The 18,723-nt window shown below is 40.7% G+C and overlaps 1 protein-coding gene across 1 annotated transcript in view; it reads right to left on the bottom strand.

The window, feature by feature from the left end:
- The window catches only part of LOC123499074 (tubulin-specific chaperone D-like), a 563,551-nt gene that overhangs the window by 503,678 nt on the left and 41,150 nt on the right, over positions 1–18,723 (bottom strand). The window contains exons 2-3 of the mRNA XM_045246676.1: positions 18,367–18,597; positions 2,293–2,463 (exon numbers count right to left, since the gene is read on the bottom strand). Of these exons, the coding sequence (XP_045102611.1) occupies positions 2,293–2,463; positions 18,367–18,576 (381 nt within the window). The 5' untranslated portion in view covers positions 18,577–18,597. The remainder of the gene's footprint in view (positions 1–2,292; positions 2,464–18,366; positions 18,598–18,723) is intronic.

The raw sequence follows: 18,723 nt of genomic DNA, 5'->3' as shown, positions 1-18,723 counted from the left end.
GCACGGAGCACGAGAACGGTGCTCAATGGTGGTGACGCCGTAGAGGTGCCGCGATCCCACGGGTGTCAGCATCAACGCACCTTCGCAGGACGCGTCTCCAGGATGTGGAACTTGTTCACGGCCGCGGTGCCTCACGTCCAGGAGATGAACACACACAGTGTCAAACTGATGGCACATAAGTGGAGACAGACACTGCCAACTCCTCTGACACTCTTTGTGACGTGACACTCAGTGTAGTGCAGTGCGTGAATAGTGCTAGTGAAGTGAAACGAATAGTGCTCCATTTACATGCTGACCATCTTGTATATTATCTATTTTTAAGTCCTGTAAATATTGTAGAGAAATAGATTGTAGTACCCTTAGAATAGGTAGCACACGACAGTGCGCCTTTGGGTACATGTTCCTTTGTATTAAGTTTTGTTTAAAAAAAAAAAAAAAAAAGAGAGAGAGAGAGAGAGAGAGAGAGAGAGAGAGTAAATGTATAATTATTGTATAAGGTTTTATAATTAAATAGATTTAAGTAAAATACTATATATGTAAAGTATTGTTACGAATGTGTGTGTATGTATTTACCTATTTGTATTTACCTATTTGTGTATTACAGGGCCCGAGCTAAGCTCTCTGTGTCCTGTCTCCTTGTCCATTCCTGTCATATCTCTCTTTCATCTGATTGACACACACCGCATCAACGACATCACTGCTCAGTTTATTCCACTTATCAATGCTACGATGCGGAAAACTGTATTTTCTCACATCATTTAGACAGATGTGCATATGTGTGTTTGCGCGGGCTGGCTTTGTGAGTGTTAGCGTGCAGCCTGAGTGAGGAGTCTGCAAGAGAGCACGTGCAAGGCAAGACTGGGAGACGCACACTCTGTTATTAAGACATGCTGCCTGCTATTGTGGTCTGTTGTGCCCGCCCCTGGGGACGCCTGTGGAGTGCCTGAGTGCCCTGTGTGTGTGTGTGGAGGCTGCCCTGTGATGTACTGTGAACTGAGGACTCAATAAAGGACATGAGTAAGCTGGTGTTTCTCTGTCTGGCGGTGCCCGCCATTACCCCCAATTGTGTGCCTCGTGCTGATGTGCTCCTGTGTGCTCCGGACCCTGACAACGAAGCTGACGCAGCCAGTCAAAGCAGACAACCACGGGTGAGAAGGTAACAGTATAAATACTGTTTACATATTTTTAAACATTCTGGTACCCACATACACATACACAAAAATTCCTAGTGGGGGGGCCAAATCTAACTTTGCAGTTTTTCACCTTTCACGGGGGTTTTTGGTATCCATTAACCACAATAAACGAGGGATTACTGTACTTTCCTTCAGTTTTCTAGCTGTGAGTGTTGCATTTTTGTCCAACTGCCTCCTAATGACCTTAGAAGTACGAATTGATATCTTCCTTGGCTGACCAGCATGAGGCTTGGGGGTAGGAAAGGCATCACCTATCCCCTCTTAAAATTTCTTGGTCTACTTTTAAACTTGCCACACTCCTATTCCCACATGAGTGGCCATATCTTTACAATTATAGCCCTCCTTACAAAGAGTTATAATAGCAACAATTGTGTCTCTTCCCAGCTCTTTACCACTTCCCATTTCGGAGATATGGAGGCAAAAACAGAGAGACCACAAAAAAAACATGAAATCCACTTGATATATGCCTGCACACTGACACCACGTGGGCCTGGGAGCGACTCAACAGAGTTGCTAAGTCATGTGTATGGTCTTTGCTAAACAGTGGTACAAACCATACCATTGAAAAATAGCAAAAAGTTTGGTCGCAGGTTAGGTATTTTTTGTACTTTGAGTTTAGCGAAAAGTTTGGGTGGCCTGTAATTTTGCGCCTAAACTTTCTGCTACGACTGTGGTTATCATACTAGAAAAATTAAGTGCAACACAAAATTATATTTGCTATTCATTACATGGATTTGCCTATTGTTCAGTACATTCAAATGAAAACATGTATCAGTATATGCCCATTGAGGTCAGCAGAAAGTGACAAATTGCTTGACTTGATACAATTATAAGCTGTTTTAAGAATATCATCTGAAATTATGAATAGAAGCTAAAATGATGTCATATGCTGTAAGACATCATGAAATTAATTGACATATCTAAGATGCATTAATGTGTAACACTACACCAACATAATCTTTTAATTTTAAAACTTGCCACCGAAATCTATTTATTTGCCAGCAAAAATTAAAGAATCTGGCACTGTCTGGTATCAATATGCTGAATATGAACATGATAATTGCCCTGGCAACATCCCCAAAGTAAAAAAGACAAGTACCTCATGTGAAAGCTTCTTGAAGATAATTTTGTGGCTGCGCACTTTGGTGATAAGCCACAGGTAGCGGAAGGCTTGCTGGGTGGTGATGGAGGAAGGTGGGTGAGAGCGCACCACCTCCACAAGGCAGGACAGCAGCTCTTCTAGATGAGGATCCAGTAAGTGCGGTTGTTCCTACCAAGAACATGCCACAAGATTAGCCAATGGTGCCAGAGAAGCAAATTCACTGTGGAAATGGACAATATATCATCTTTTTTCTTGCTATGAGAATACAATCAGATGCAGGTGCAATGAATTCATAAGTTTAAAGGAAAATTCTAGACAAATTCTACATAAGAAAATAGTGATGCCTTGCAATAATGGACCTAGCAGTAATGGACTTCACTCAATAATGGACTAGTCAGACATTAACTAATTTTCTTTGGACTGATATGGCAGTTTTTTCCCTCACAAATTCATAGTTCCCAAGTGGCCATGAAGATAAATACACATATGACATGATAAACAAGCCAAAAAGGCAAGCAGGGGGTAATAGACACCTATCGAAACGATAATTTACTCCCAGCGAGATCTAATAGCACTAGTTCAAGGGTGCTGTGAACTTTCCATTATAGCTATTTGTGACCTCGCTGAACATTTCCCTTTGTGTCTCACAATTAAAGGGGGCAGTCACAGCCTACCCTCTATTGACAACTCTCCTTCATTACATAAAACTACATGCACTTATCACACACACACACACCCTTCACTTAAAATTCAAAATTCAAAATGGCAATGCCAAATCCAGCCTTGGAGTCAACTTCTGGGGAGGGGACCAGAAATGTCCCCAGGTTAGACAGCTCTCCCAGTGGTGACCCAAAATGTCTTGACACCTCCCTCAACTTTTTCTTCATTAACTTATGCAACATTTTCAGTCTTAGATCTAATTTTCAATCTGTAGAACACCACCTCTCCTCTACTAAACCTCATCTTCTTTTTCTCACTAAAACAGAGTTTTCTGAGGCAACTGACAAAAGCCCTTTCTCTGTTCCTTCCTACTTTCTCTATCCTAATTTTTGCTCGTAAGCTGGATGTTGCATCTATGTGTACAATGACTTAACTTGCTCACATGCCCACGCTCTCAAATCTTCTGAGTTTTCCACCATCTGGCTTCGACTCAATAGTCACTCTCTATCTAAACTTACCTGTGCTGTCTATCTCTACCCTAACTCCTCTGGCTATAATAAATTCTTTGACTATTTAACTTCCAAAGTGGAGCACATTCTGTCTCTCTAACCTTGAAGATTTCAATGTTCACCACCAGCTTTGGCTTTCCTCTCCCTTCACTGACCATCCTTGTGAACTACCCTTCAACTTTGCCATCCTCCACGACCTACAGCGACTGGTTCAACACCCTACTTATATTCCTGACCATCTTGGAGATACAACCAACATTCTTGATCTTTTGCTTACCTCTAATTCTACTTATGCTGTTACCCTGTTTTCTCCGTTGGGCTCTTCTGACCACAATCTCATTTCTGTATCTTGTACTTTCTCCAATTCCTCCTCAGGATCCCCCTAAGTGGAGGGGCCTCTGGCATTTTGCCTCTGCCAGTTGGGGGGACCTGAGGAGGTATTATGTTGATTTTCCCTGGAATGATTACTGTTTCCATGTCAGAGACCCATCTCTATGTGCTGAACGCATAACAGAAGTGATAGTGTCTGGCATGGAAGCATACATTCCTCACTTTTTCTCAATCTAAGTTTTCTAAACCTTGGTTTAACACAGCCTGTTCTCGTGCTATACATGATAGAGAGATTACCCACAAAAGGCACTTCAGCCTTCCATCACCTGAATCTCATGCACTTTATATTTCTGCCTGAAATCATGCCATGTCTGTTCTTCAACTTGCCAAACACTCTTTCATATAAAGAAAATGTCAAAATCTTTCAAACTCAAACACCCCTCATGCATTTTGTCATCTAGCCAAAAACATCTCCAATAACTTTACTTCTCCATCTTTCCCTCCTTTATTTCATCCTGATGGCACCACTGCCATCTCTTCTGTCTCTAAAGCTGAACTCTTCTCTCAAACATTTGCTCACAACTCCACCTTGGATAATTCTGGGCTTGTTCCTCCTTCTTCTCCTCTCTCTGACTATTTCATGTTTACAATTAAAGTTCTTCGTAATGATGTTTTCCATGCCCTCACTGGCCTCAAACCTCGGAATCCTTATGGACCTCATAGGATCCCTCCTGTTGTTCTCAAAAACTGTGCTTACATGCTTGCAACTTGCCTGGCCAAACTGTTTCAACTATGTCTATCGACTTCTACCTTTCCTTTGTGCTGAAAGTTTGCCTACATTCAGCCTGTTTCAAAAAAGGGTGACCGTTCTAATCCCTCACACTACCGTCCTATAGCTTTAATTTCTTGCTTATCTAAAGTTTTTGAATTGATCCTCAATAGGAAGATTCTTAAACACCTGTTACATCACAATCTTCTATCTGATCGCCAGTATGGTTTTCGTCAAGGTCGCTCTATTGGTGATCTTTTGGTATTCCTTACTGAATCTTGGTCATCCTCTTTTAGAGATTTCAGTGAAATTTTTGCTGTCGCGTTAGACATATCAAAAGCTTCTGACAGAGTCTGGCACAAAGCTTTGATTTCAAAACTGCCATCCTACGGTTTCTATCCTTCCCTCTGCAACTTTATCTCAAGTTTCCTTTCCGACTGTTCTATTACAGTTGTGGTAGATGGCTACTGTTCTTCTAAATCTATTAACAGTGGTGTTTCTCAGGGTTCTATCCTGTCTCCCACTCTCTTTCTAATATTCATTAATGATCTTCTTAACCAAACTTCTTGCTCTATCCACTCCTACACTGATGAGACCATCCTATATCTTTCCATGTCCTTTAAGAGACGACCAACCTCTCAAGAAGTCAACATATCACACAGGGAAGCCACAGAACACCTTGCTAACTGCATGTCTCCCCACCTCGTGCAGCATCACTGCACAAGGCTTTCTTCTTCCTCTTATCCCTACTCTGTCCAAGTCTCTAATGCAAGAGTTAACCAGTACTTTCAGTCATTCATGCATTTCACTGGTAAACTTTGGAACTTCCATCATCCTATTACTTGACTTTTCTTAAGAGAGAGGTCTCAAGACATTTGTCCCTGAATTTTAAGGGAACTGGCAACTCAGTGGGCCTTTTTTTCCATATTCTGTTGCCCTTGGCCAGTTGTCCCTCCTGCATACAAAAAAAAAACTAACTTGTTTTGTTTGCCTACAATTTAAAACTTGTAATAAGGTGTAAAGTGGAAACTGCTTGCCTGTCAGGGTCACTGGTGTGACACTCATAATGATTTGTGGTCCCTGGTCGGTTGGACACAGGTCCTGCAGAAGTAAAATTCTACTTATGCATTTCTGTTTGAATGTTCTTGGGCAAGCGATGATAATGACACTGGAGTGAGTGAGAGAGAGAGAGAGAGAGAGAGAGAGAGAGAGAGAGAGAGAGAGAGAGAGAGAGAGAGAGAGAGAGAGAGAGAGAGAGAGAGAGAGAGAGAGAGAGAGAGAGAGAGAATGCTGTGGCTGACAAGCACAAATGACAGACTCTAAAACTAAAACTCTAAAATCATTTGATTTTTCTCTTCATTTACCAGTCTTTGGAAGTCTACAATTTTATTTATTTCTTGTTTTGAATGAGGGTAATTTAGTATGAAGTGGACTAGATTTTCCTCTTGTAGATGACATAATGAACAAAATATTTCATCAGCATAGTGGTGAAAGCAATAAAAACAACACACCACCTGGTCAGTCTCTCTCTCTCTCTCTCTCTCTCTCTCTCTCTCCTCAAGAATTACTTGTTCATGTTGTAGATTACTGCTCCAGATTGGCTGTGAGGGTGGTAATTTGGTGACCTTGCAGCAAGGCAATACTTTATAGTAAGACTGCACACGATGCAAGCCTGTGAGGTATCGGGCCTGACAATCAGCAGTGTCGCACATCCCTGCTAAGATACCAAGTTTAGGATGGGGAAACACTTTTCTTTTTTTTTACGTCCGCGGCAGTGTAAAAAAGTTGGAAGGATTTCAGAAGTAATTTCACAAACACACCAATTTATATAGAAAACAGAAGGAAAGAAAGTAGTCTACTCTCACTCTGACAATCCCTTTTCTTCCTCCCTTCTTTGTCACCACAGAAATGTCCTTAAACAGTCATTAAATGCTTGTTAAAACATCACATGGTAATCAGCCTTTATAACAAACAGGAAGCTATATCTTTAATTCATCTATTATTTTGATTCCACCATATCTAATAAAACTGTATGAGTGGAAGCCCACAAACATGCAAAGAGTACTCTACACATGGGCAGATAAGGCCCTTATACAGAGTTAGCAGTTGGAAAGGCAAGAAAAACTGGAAGACACACCTCAGAACGCCTAATTTCATAGAAGCTGTTTTAGCACGAGATGAGATGTGAAGTTTCCAGTTTAGATTATGAGTAGGGGATAGGCCAAGAATATTCAGTGTAGAAGAGGGGGACAGTTGAGTGTCAATGAAGAAGGGGGGATAGTTATCTGGAAGGTTGTGTTAAGTTGATAGATAGAGAAATTCAGTTTCTGAGGCATTGAACACTACTAAGTTTTCTCTGCCCCGATCAGAAATCTTAAAGAGATTAGAAGTTAAGGGTTCTGTGGCATCCCTGCATGACTAGTTGACTTCTTAAAGGATTGATTGTCTCTGAAAAGACATGGAAAAGTGTAGAGTGGTAACATCAGCATAGGAGTGGAAAAGATAAGGTAATAGCATAAGCAGACAGATTAATTTTGATGTAAGGAAAAGATCAAGAATGTTGGGCATATCTCCAAGTTGGTCAGGAATACAAGTAGGGTGTTGCACCAGTTGCTATAGGTCATGTAAGATAGCAAAGTTGAAGACTAGTTCACCAGGGTGGTCAGTGAAGAGAGAGACGAGAGCCAAAGCTAGTGGTGATCAATGAAATCTTTAAGGATGGAGATCTCTGTAAAGGATAGAGAGACAATGTGCTCCACTTTGGAAGTTAAACTGTCAAAGAATTTACTATAAGTAGTCAGAGGAGTTAGGGGAGAGATAGATAGCACAGATAAATTCAGTTAAAGAGTGACTTTTGAGTCAAAGCCAGATGGTGGAAAACTCAGAAGATTCAAGAGCACGGGCATGAGAGCAAGTTAAGTCATTGCACTCATACTGTAGTCACAACATCCAGCTTTGGAACAAAAATGAGGATAGAGAAAGTAGGAGGGAACAGAAAACAGGTTACTGTCAGCTGTCTCAGACACCTGTGTCTTGGTGAGAAAAAGAAGATGAGGTTTAGTAGAAGAGAGGTGGAGTTCTACAGATTGAAAATTAGATCCAAGACTGCAAATGTTGCACAAGTTAATGAAGGAAAAGTTAAGGGAGGTGTCAAGACTTTTGGGTCAACACCAATAGAACAGTGCAACCTAGGGACATTTATGGTTCCCTCCCCAGAAGGAGACTTTGAGGTTGTTGTAGGGGTTGCCACTTTTTTAAATTCTAAGTGAAGGGTATGTGTGAAGGAAGTGCTTGTAGTTTTATGTTATGAGGAGAGAGTTGTCTTTAGAGGGTAGGTTGTGACTGCCCCCCTTGTGTTCTGAGACATAAAGGGAAACGTTCGGTAAGTTCAGAGCTAGATTTGATGGTGAGTTCACAGTACCCCCTGAACTGATCCAGACCAGAACTGGACAGAGCAGGACCAGTCCAGATCAGAACTAGTGCTATTCAACCTCGCTGGGAGTAAATTATCATAAAAAAAGAATAAACTAATGAAAAAAGGGAAAGGGGATGTTTAAGGGTCTCACAACAAACCACTCTAAGTGAAGGGCGATATCCAGTAATGGACAACCCTCATACCCAAAGTGTCTGTTATCATGAGGCACTACTATATATATATATATATATATATATATATATATATATATATATATATATATATATATATATATATATATATATATATATATATATATATATATATATATATATATATATATATATATATATATATATATATATATATATATACACTGGATGTCATCAAGCATGTAAGTAAAATGAGAGTTCCTTCTTTCCTAGCATGATATTACAACTTGAATTTTTTATGTTTCAACATGGTGGCAGCAATAATTTCTTCTAATGTTTTAATTCTCTTAAAACGTGTTATTCATGCCACTCATTAGAGTGGAAAAAAAATGTTCATAAAAATATGCTGGATTGACCAATATTTCATGTAATACACACGAATTTAATTCGTTCCATGACGATCATTGTATATAAAAAAGATTGTATATCAAATCAATTTTTCCCATAGAAATTAATGGAAATAGAATTAATTCGTTCTTATGATACGAATTTAACCCCCCAAAAATTAACATGCTTTAAATACCGACCAAATATGGATTTAATATAAGATAAATACAATGTTTATTGTATGCATGATATAAATTAACTATATTGCCCAAAATAACAACTTAACCTGCAAAACTCGGGACACGTCAATAGACGTTCATCACACAAGACTCAGGGCATGTCGATAGACGTTTAGGCTTTTTACGGTTATATTTTGGATATTATCTTCCCGTTTTCTTTGCTTTGTGAGCTGGCAACACTCATCAGGAGTAAACATATGCTCTACATCACTGTGTCACCAACGATGGATGGTGGGAGCGACAGTTATTTCACGGTGTCTGATTCTGGCACCTCTCCTGTGCACCTTACTTCTAAACCTCGGGTCTCTCACCATGTAGCAGGGAGATAACTTTTGAATGAGAGTGGTATCAGAACAGGCGATTGGAGAGAGAGAGAGAGAGAGAGAGAGAGAGAGAGAGAGAGAGAGAGAGAGAGAGAGAGAGAGAGAGAGAGAGAGAGAGAGAGAGAGAGAGAGAGAGAGAGAGAGAGAGAGAGAGAGGATACAAGGGGCCAGTTTTCTATCACTCTAGCCAAGGCCACTGAACCCGATCGGACGCAAGGCCATGTACACTGATGATACCACCGCATTCAACCTGTGATATTTTGGTAACATCTAGAGACTTCTGTTTTTTTGCATTGCAAAGAGGAAGAGTTGCTTGTGGGCAGAATACCATTTGTACTCACTCGTTTCCTGAATTTCTAAGTGTAATCAGAATGTTAATGCTGGCTATTTTGTGTTTCTTGTCAAACTTTTACTCTAGGGACCCATGATCACGAGGTCTTAAGTTCACAAAATTTAAGAAAAAATACACACTGCCAAGGAGCACAGACACATACATACACAAAGGATGAACAACGATACACAGCGCAGGCTGAATGTTCGTGTGGACATGGGTAGCCGAGCGATCGTTGCGCCACCTACCGATTGCTATTCGTTATCTTAAAAATATCTTCGTACAGGTAACTCGATTTACGCGTGTTTGATTTACGCGTTTTTGTTATAATGCAACTGAAAAAATTTTATAATTAATTTAATCTGCACGATCGGTTTACTTATACACGATTTGGCCCAACCGCATTTTCAAATCAAGCACCAGACGCAATTTCTAACTGCACACCAGAGAGTTCCACAGCTGGCCGATAAGTGGGAGCTCCAGGGGCGGATCCAAAAACCAGGTTGTTGTCTATGTTGGTACAGTCAACCTCCATAGCAACCTCCTGCTCACATACCAACCTTAGTAAATTAGCATCCACAAAGACGCAATTTCTAACTGCACACCAGAGAGTTCCGCAGCTGACCGATAGGTGGGAGCTCCAGGGGCGGATCCAAAAAGGAGGTTGTTGTCTATGTTGGTACAGTCAACCTCCATAGCAACCTCCTGCTCACATACCAACCTTAGTAAATTAGCATCCACAAAGATTCGTTGCTGTTGGCGGGTGGAGGTTGGTAGCTCGCCTAAAAGTGCTCATTGGCTGCCAGGAGCTGGATCCAAGAAACTTTAACGTCAGAGCAACCTCCTGCCGTGAAATGGCATCCATGAACGCTTGGAGGGACGGTGACGAGGTTGCTATCAGGTTGCTGGGGTGTTACTGTCTTATATATGCATTTATGTTCACAAAACAACATTTCTATTAGCTTTTTACAAGCCTTGCCTCCAAGAAAGGATTGTTTTGTAATGCATAAAGTGAAATCTTACATGGAATACCAAAAAAATAAAGCAGAGATGAGAGCGGCCACAGACGAGGCGGAGACTCACGGCGACTCAGCCGCTTCTTCTTCTTCTTGTGACCCTTTTAGCTTGTGTGTTGCTTTCATCACGATATTTGTTTCCACTCCTCTATTGCCTGCTATAATAGATATCATATCTTAGTATTCATATACGCTCATGCCATGAGGATACCCTCGACTCTGTGGCACTGAGTGATAGTGAATTACTAATGAAATACTGCGGCAACATAAATGCATATATAAGACGGTAACACCCCAGCAACCTGAGACCAATCTGATAGCAACCTCGTTACCGTCCCTCCAAACATTCATGGATGCCATTTCGCGGCAGGAGGTTGCTCTGACGTTGTTAAAGTTTCTTGGATCTAGCTCCAGCTCTTCTCTTGCCTCATTTGCAGTCTGCCAGCACTGAGTACAGACGGAATCTCTTCTATCTGCCTATAATTCACCAAGATGGCCCCAAAAACATCCTTCATCTTCTTCTGCATGTGGGATTATTTTTGATAAGTGGATTTTTGATAAAGTGGTAAAGCTCAGAGGAAGATTGTGACTGACTGTGGTGTGAGGCAGTTAGGGAGGATAGAACTAAACCTGTTGAGTGTAAAAATAGGTTCGGTTTGTTGGAAGGGGAGGGGGAGGGGGAGGGGGAGGGGAAGAGTGAGAGTGGAGTGAATGAGGTGGTTGTGGTGAGTGAAAGGAGAGAGAAGGGGGTAGAGGAGAGGAGAGGAGAGGTGTGCAGGTGTGTGTGGTGGGTGACTCTCAGGTTAGGTACTTAGATAGCACTTTCTGTGGGAAAGACAGGGATAGGAGGACGAACGTGTGTATGCCTGGTGCAGGTGTGAAGGCAGTGAGTGAGGAGGTGCAGAAGAGTGTTGGGGGGATGGAGAGGGAGGGTGTAGTAGTTTTGCATGTAGGTGAGAACGATGTCAGAGCAGGTGGGTCGGAGGAGTTAGTGGCAAGATTTCGGGAAATGTTAGGCAAGATAAGGGAGAGTGGTAGGAGGTGTGTAGTGTCAGGAATCTTGCCTCGTGTGTATGTTAGCAGGGAATGGTTGTCTAGGGCCATTGGTGTGAATGATCGGGTAAAAGGGATCTGTAAGGATGTGGGTGTCAGCTTTGTGGATGTATGGGATAGGTTCTATGGGCTAAGGGATTTGTATGCTAGGGATGGTGTGCATCTGAGTAGGAAGGGTGTGGATGTGCTGAGTGGATGTCTGGAGGGGAGTTGGGATGGAGTGTAGGGGTGAGGTAGCAAATGCATTCCAGAAGAAAGATGTTAGACATAAATTAGATAGGATAAACAGAGATAGTGAAAAGATTAGGAAAGATTTCCAGGTGCAAATAGGAGAGAATAAGATTAGGATTCCAAATAAGGAGACAGCATCTAGGAAGGTAGCAGGACTTAAATGTTTTTATGTAAATGCCAGGAGTCTTAGGAACAAGAAGGACGAGTTATCTAGTTATATAGTTGAGGAGGACTTAGATGTTGTATGTGTCACAGAGGCATGGGTAAATGAGGAAAAGTTTAGGGAAAATAGGAAAGAATATGAAGTAGATGGATACATTATGTATTTACACCAGAGAATTGGTAGGATAGGTGGAGGAGTAGTTATTTATGTAAAAAAATCCTTCATTTCCAGTCAGGTTAATGGTATTAAGGTAGATAACAGAGTAGAGTCCTTATGGCTGGATGTTAGAGTAAACAAAAGTAAGGTTATTAGAGTAGGAGCTTTTATAGACCACCTAACCAGTCAGCAGATGTAGACAACCTTATGGTAGATGAGATAAATAGGGGTGTACTAGTCAGACAATTATCTTAGGGGATTTTAATCTTAAGTCAGTAAACTGGGAGAGGATGGTAGGAGATGCTAGTGAAAATAAGTTTATGGAAAGTTTTCAGGATAACTATTTAGTGCAGATGGTAGATAAACCTACTAGGGGGAGGAAGGTTTTAGACATAGTACTAACAAATATTGAGCATTGTTTAAAGGAAGTTGAGGTAGGAGAGACTTTAGCAAACAGTGACCATCATATAATTAGATTTATCATTAATTCCAGTAGGGATAATATAGTGAATAAGACTAGAGTCCCAAACTATCAGAAAGGCAATTATGGTAGGTTACGTCAGTTATTAGGAGAGGTAAACTGGGAAGATAGTTTTGGAAATAAAACTGCACAGGAGATGTGGGATATATTTTAAGGTTGTAGTAAAGGGTATAGTGATGCAGTGTATCCCTTACAAAGATATAAGGCAGAGAAACAGGAAGCCATTATGGTGGACTCATGAGATAGGTAGCCAGATCAGAGAGAAGAAGAGGGCATACAGAGAGTTGCAGAAAAGTGGGAAGATGTAGATTTGATTAGGTACAGACAGGTCAGGGATGATTTGAGTAAGGTTATAAAAAAGTAAAAGGCAGGCAGAGATAAAACTAGCTAGAGCTGGGAGTAAAGATCCCAAAAATTATATAGTTATTACAAGGTCAGTGATAAAAGAAATAAGGATAGGATTGGACCACTCAGAAAAGATGGTGTAGTAGTGGATCAAAATGAAGACATAGTAGAATTATTGAATGAACAATTTTCTTCAGTATTTACTAGGAAAGAATAGGAAATCCTGTTACAAACAGTGCGACGAGTAGTTTAAGAGCTTTAGAAAATATTGATATAAAACCGGGAATTATTAGGAAATTTATTCTTGAACTAGACGATAGGAAAGCTAGTGGTCCTGATGAGCTACATGCCAGAGTACTTAGGGAGGGTGTAGACAGTATTTCTGAAGCACTTAAGTTAATCTTTGAAAGATCACTTAGGTTTGCTGAGATACCTCAGGACTGGAAGTTAGCTAATGTTACTCCAATATTTAAAAAAGGTAGGAAGGATGATGCGAATAATTAAAGACCGATCAGTTTAACTAGTATAGTATGTAAGATACTAGAGAAAATCATTAAGGGTAGTATTTGGGAGCATTTAAATGAGAATAGATTAATTAGAGATACCCAACATGGCTTTAGATCAGGGAGGTCCTGTCTTACAAATTTGCTCGATATCTTAGAATATATTACCAAGGAGTTGTTAGATGATGGAAATAGCATAGATGTTATATATCTAGATTTTAGCAAGGTGTTTGATAAGGTACCGGATAGGAGGTTAGTGTACAAATTGAGACTACATGGGATAGGGGGTGGCATAGTAGATAAGGTGGTGAGCGTGGGATCGGGCAGACGTCCACACGTAGGTTCGAATCCCACCATGTACGGCCTTAAAACACTTTGCCATTTGTCGAGTGGTTTAAAGTTACCTACATATCACCATGATACCCAGGTTCTAGGTGGTTACACTCAAGATGAGCTTGGGCGGTGATATGGGCCCTTATATGGGTACCACTATAAATAAAATTGCCTGCGCCACTAATGGGCGGAAGCTAAACAGCGCTTATACACTCTTCTAGTGTGCCTACAGGCGCTATAGTGACTAAAAAAAAAAAAAAAAAAAGGGGGTTAGTTGATTGGATTAGTGAATGGCTTTCTGATAGGAAACAAAGAGTAGTATTAAATGGGGCAATGTCTGAGTGGAAGGAAGTGGTTAGTGGGGTACCCCAAGGATCAGTGCTAGGACCTCTTCTTTTCTTGGTGTACATTAACGATTTAGATATAGGAATTAGTAGCAATGTATCAAAGTTTGCAGATTATACTAAGATAGCATGTGCAGTACAGGATGAAAAGGACAATTACAGAATACGAGACCTGGACAGGCTGATAGCATGAGCAGACAGGTGGCAGATGGAGTTTAATTCTAAAAAGTGTCAGGCTATGCATTTAGGTAAAGACAACACAAACTTTAGCTATGAGATGGAGGGATGTTGGCTAGAGGCAGTAGAGGAAGGAAAGGATTTAGGAGTAGTGATAGACAGGACTATGAAATTTTCAAAGTAATGTTTAGAAGCAAGAAATAGGGCAAATAGGATCCTGGGTTTTATAAATAGAAATGTTAGTTATAAAAGTAAGGAAGTGGTGCGTAGCTTATATAATTCCTATGTTAGGCCCCATTTAGAGTATTGCATACAGGCCTGGTCACCCCATTATAGGCAGGATATCAACATGTTAGAAGCAGTTCAGAGAAGAGCAACTAGGATGATATCCGCATTAAAGCGCCTGGAGTATAGAGATAGATTAAAGGAATTAAACATGTTTTCATTTGAGAGGAGATGTATAAGAGGGGTTATGATAGAGTTATTTAAAATGTTCTCAGATACAAACTACATAGATGTGAGATCTTTCTTTACCTTAGAGGAGGGAAGTAAGACTAGAAATCATGGCAGGAAGAGGAAGATTAGAAAGCCAGGCTGCAGGTTAGATATAAGAAAATATTTCTTTAGTCATAGGGTGGTAGACTTCTGGAATGCATTGCCAGAGAGGGTTGTAAATAGCACTAGTTTGACAATGTTTAAAAACAGATTAGATAAGCACTTAAATTTATTAGATTTATAATTATGTATAGTGCTGCATGATAGTTTTTATAAGAAATTTACTACAGTCAACCCTCGGCTATCGCGACTTCTGCTATCGCGTTTTATTGCTATCACACACCCATGAAAAGCTGCTAAAATTTCATTATCGCAACCTCAGATGCCTGCTATCGCGTGCCCAGCCATGACATCATGGGATATCTGAGTGCTCATTGGCCAAAACCGCCTTCCCGCCAAGATCAATTCGGCTATAGCGTTTTTTATAGCGCTATTTCGTCCCCAATTGGGCACGATAGCCGAGGGTTAACCCCTTCGCGCCGGATGTTAAAAAAGCCCGCCTGTATGATATACAGGTGGTAGTGCCACGCGCCCGAGCACGGGAAACTCGTGCAAGTTTGTCATACTTGTCGTCTTTGTGTATTATGCTGCTATTTTTTAGTTACTATATCGCCTTCAAGAGGAAAGTGGACGCTTTCTCTTCAGAAAAGAGAGAGAGAGAGAGAGAGAGAGAGAGAGAGAGAGAGAGAGAGAGAGAGAGAGAGAGAGAGAGAGAGAGAGAGAGAGAGAGAGTGACATTTGCTAATATTTTAGACACAAGTGGGACGATGTAGCTTACCTTCGAGAGGAAGAGAGGAGGAGGAAGGAGAGGAAGAGGGAGAGAGAGAGAGAGAGAGAGAGAGAGAGAGAGAGAGAGAGAGAGAGAGAGAGAGAGAGAGAGAGAGAGAGAGAGATTAGAAAATTTGTTGTTTTTGTATTTGTGTATGTGTAATTCACTGTTTGATCTGCTGCAGTCTCTGACGAGACAACCAGACGTTACCCTACGGAACGAGCTCAGAGCTCATTATTTCCGATCTTCGGATAGGTCAGAGACCAGGCACACACCACACACCGGGACAACAAGGTCACAACTCCTCGATTTACATCCCGTACCTACTCACTGCTAGGTGAACAGGGCTACACGTGAGGAGACACACCCAAATATCTCCACCCGGCCGGGGAATCGAACCCCAGTCCTCTGGCTTGTGAAGCCAGCGCTCTAACCACTGAGCTACCGAGCCGTGTGTGTGTGTGTGTGTGTGTGTATTTACCTAGTTGTATTTACCTAGTTGTAGTTTTACAGGGCCTGGGCTTTATGCTCGTGTGGTCCCGTCTCCATATCTACACTTATCCAATTTTTCTTTAAAACTATGTACACTCTTTGCTGATACCACTTCCTCACTCAAACTGTTCCAAGTCTCAACACATCTTTTGGAAACTAAATTTTTAACATCTCTCAGACATCGTCCCTTCCTTAGTTTCTTACTATGCGATCTTGTGCTTCTAAAGTCATATTCTTCTCTCAGGATCAGTTTCTCATTATCCACTTCATCCATTCCGTTAATCAATTTATAAACTTGTATCAGATCCTCTCTCTCTTCTCTGCTCCAAGGTTGGTAGATCCATTGCCTTTAGTCTCTCCTCATATGCCATCCCTTTAAATTCTGGAACCATTCTTGTAGCCATTTTTGTAGTCTCTCTAATTTTCTTATGTGTTTCTTTTATGGGAGTCCACACAACTCCTGCATATTCCAATCTAGGTCTTATTTTAGTACTTATCAATTTCTTCATCATTTCCTTGTCCATATAGTGAAATGCTACTCCAATATTCCTTAGCAAATTATCGTCTCTCTGAAAATTCTATCAATATGGCTAACCGGTTGATTATTTTCTTCCATTGTCACTCCCAAGTCCTTTTCCTTTTTACTTTTTCTAGTTCTACTCCATCTCCCATCTTATAGATTCCCACTGGTCGTCTTTCACTTTTCCCATTTCCATGACATGGCTTTTGTCCACATTGAATTCCATCTCCCATTTTTGCTCCATTTCCAGATCTTGTTTAAGTCTTCCTGTAGTATTTCACAATCCTCTTTTGTTTAATGACTCTGCACAGTTTCGCATCGTCCATAAACAGATTTATGTAGCTGTTCACTCCCTCTGTGTGTGTGTGTGTGTGTGTGTGTGTGTGTGTGTGTGTGTGTGTGTGTGTGTGTGTGTGTGTGTGTGTGTGTGTGTGTGTGTGTGTTTTCACGAATGTTACAAGGCGGACGCATGTAACTTATCTTCGAGAGGAGAGGGGAGGAGGGAAGGAAGAGGGAGGAGGAAAGAGGAGAGAGAGAGAGAGAGAGAGAGAGAGAGAGAGAGAGAGAGAGAGAGAGAGAGAGAGAGAGAGAGAGAGAGAGAGAGAGAGATGGGAACAGTCTATGCCATTGGGGAATTTTAGACACAAGGCAGGACGCATGTAGCTTATCTTTAGTGATTGGTGGAGACAAGGATGGTGGGAGGAGCACTAGGATTTCAAAGACAGCATACGGCATGTATAGTTGGTATCCAACACACTATATGGGACAACTGAACTGAAGAAAGCTCAGAAAAGAAATATGACGCCTACGTAGGCGTCACCGTATATGCTACTGGTGCTTCATGACGCCTACATAGGCGTCACCGTATTGAAGAGGTTAAGTATATAGTTAAACAAGACATGATCTGCATGTATGGGGATCACAAATTGTAGAGGAATTCGCTGCAGAACTTAGCCCTGTTAATGGGCCAAATATTTAGAATTAGTATATAATGTATTGTGTACTTGTAAGTGTATCTTTAAGTACTGATGACGAGGTTGCTGTGCGACTGATACAGGATAACCTAGATGGGCCCTGGTGGCCCTTTGTTATCCTATTATTTATGTTATGTATGTTATGTTATGAGTGGTAAAGGCAGTAATGCAGTGAGTGTTTTGTTTACATATTCTTTGTTTTGTTGTTTTCTCTTAGTATTTTTTGCTTTCTCATATTATTTCTTGGTTTTCCCTTTACTTTAAATACACTTTTAGTATTTAGAATGGTAAATAATAAAAACATGTTAATTTAGCCAAATAAATAAGAGTATTTTGTAAGAATTTTTTTGGACCACATCCCGCATCCCCCCTATTATCTATTGTTTCTTATGAGAATTACATGTTTGTTTTACGCAAATTTTGATATACGCGATGCCTCTTGGAACGCATCTATCGCGTAAATCAAGTTTACCTGTATTTCAAGACGTAAATTATGTGAAAATTTTCATCGTATGTCAAAAAAATTGTATGCTGAGGTGTTCGTATCTCAAGGTATTACTGTATATCTTCTGAAATCATGTACTGCAGTGTTCATTATATAATGATTGGTCATATAACTAGTCTGCTGGAAACATATCCATTGAGTTTTAAGGGTTTTCTGCAAAGCAAAAGATTGATTTACTTAGATACCACAGTTCCTCTGATGTAAAAGCACCTCCATCTCTTGAAGGCTTTCAAGTTTAATACAACAACGATAACATAGATTGTCAATATGTAGACAATAATGGCAAACTGGCTCAAGTAAGCAACCCATGTAACTATCACTATAATATATGCTGACTACCTGGTAGTTATCAAGGATCTTCTTTAGGTCCTCAAATGCTTTCTCTGCTGTGAACTCAGTCTCCACCTGCCCAATAGTGTCCACCATCTGCCGAACCTCTTGGTGCTCCCGGAACATGTCAAGACTGCAGCTCACTCCTGTATCCTCATCCTCTTTCTGCTGTTGTTGATATTCCCCTTCCCCAACTTCTGCCTCCACATCCATTGTCATTTTCGTCACTGCTGGTAAAGTCTGAAATGAAAACCATTTTTCCTTATTACAAGTACCCATAGTTAAACCAAATCAGTAATATTATTTCTTTCTCATTTTCTGCTTCCTATACTTAATTCATTTTAAATTTTGCTAAATATTTGCATT

This window comes from Portunus trituberculatus, chromosome 49, assembly GCF_017591435.1.
Source record: "Portunus trituberculatus isolate SZX2019 chromosome 49, ASM1759143v1, whole genome shotgun sequence".
Lineage (NCBI taxonomy): Eukaryota > Metazoa > Arthropoda > Malacostraca > Decapoda > Portunidae > Portunus > Portunus trituberculatus.
The sequence above is the reverse complement of the archived record's forward strand: the minus strand, read 5'-3'. Positions and strand labels throughout refer to the sequence as shown.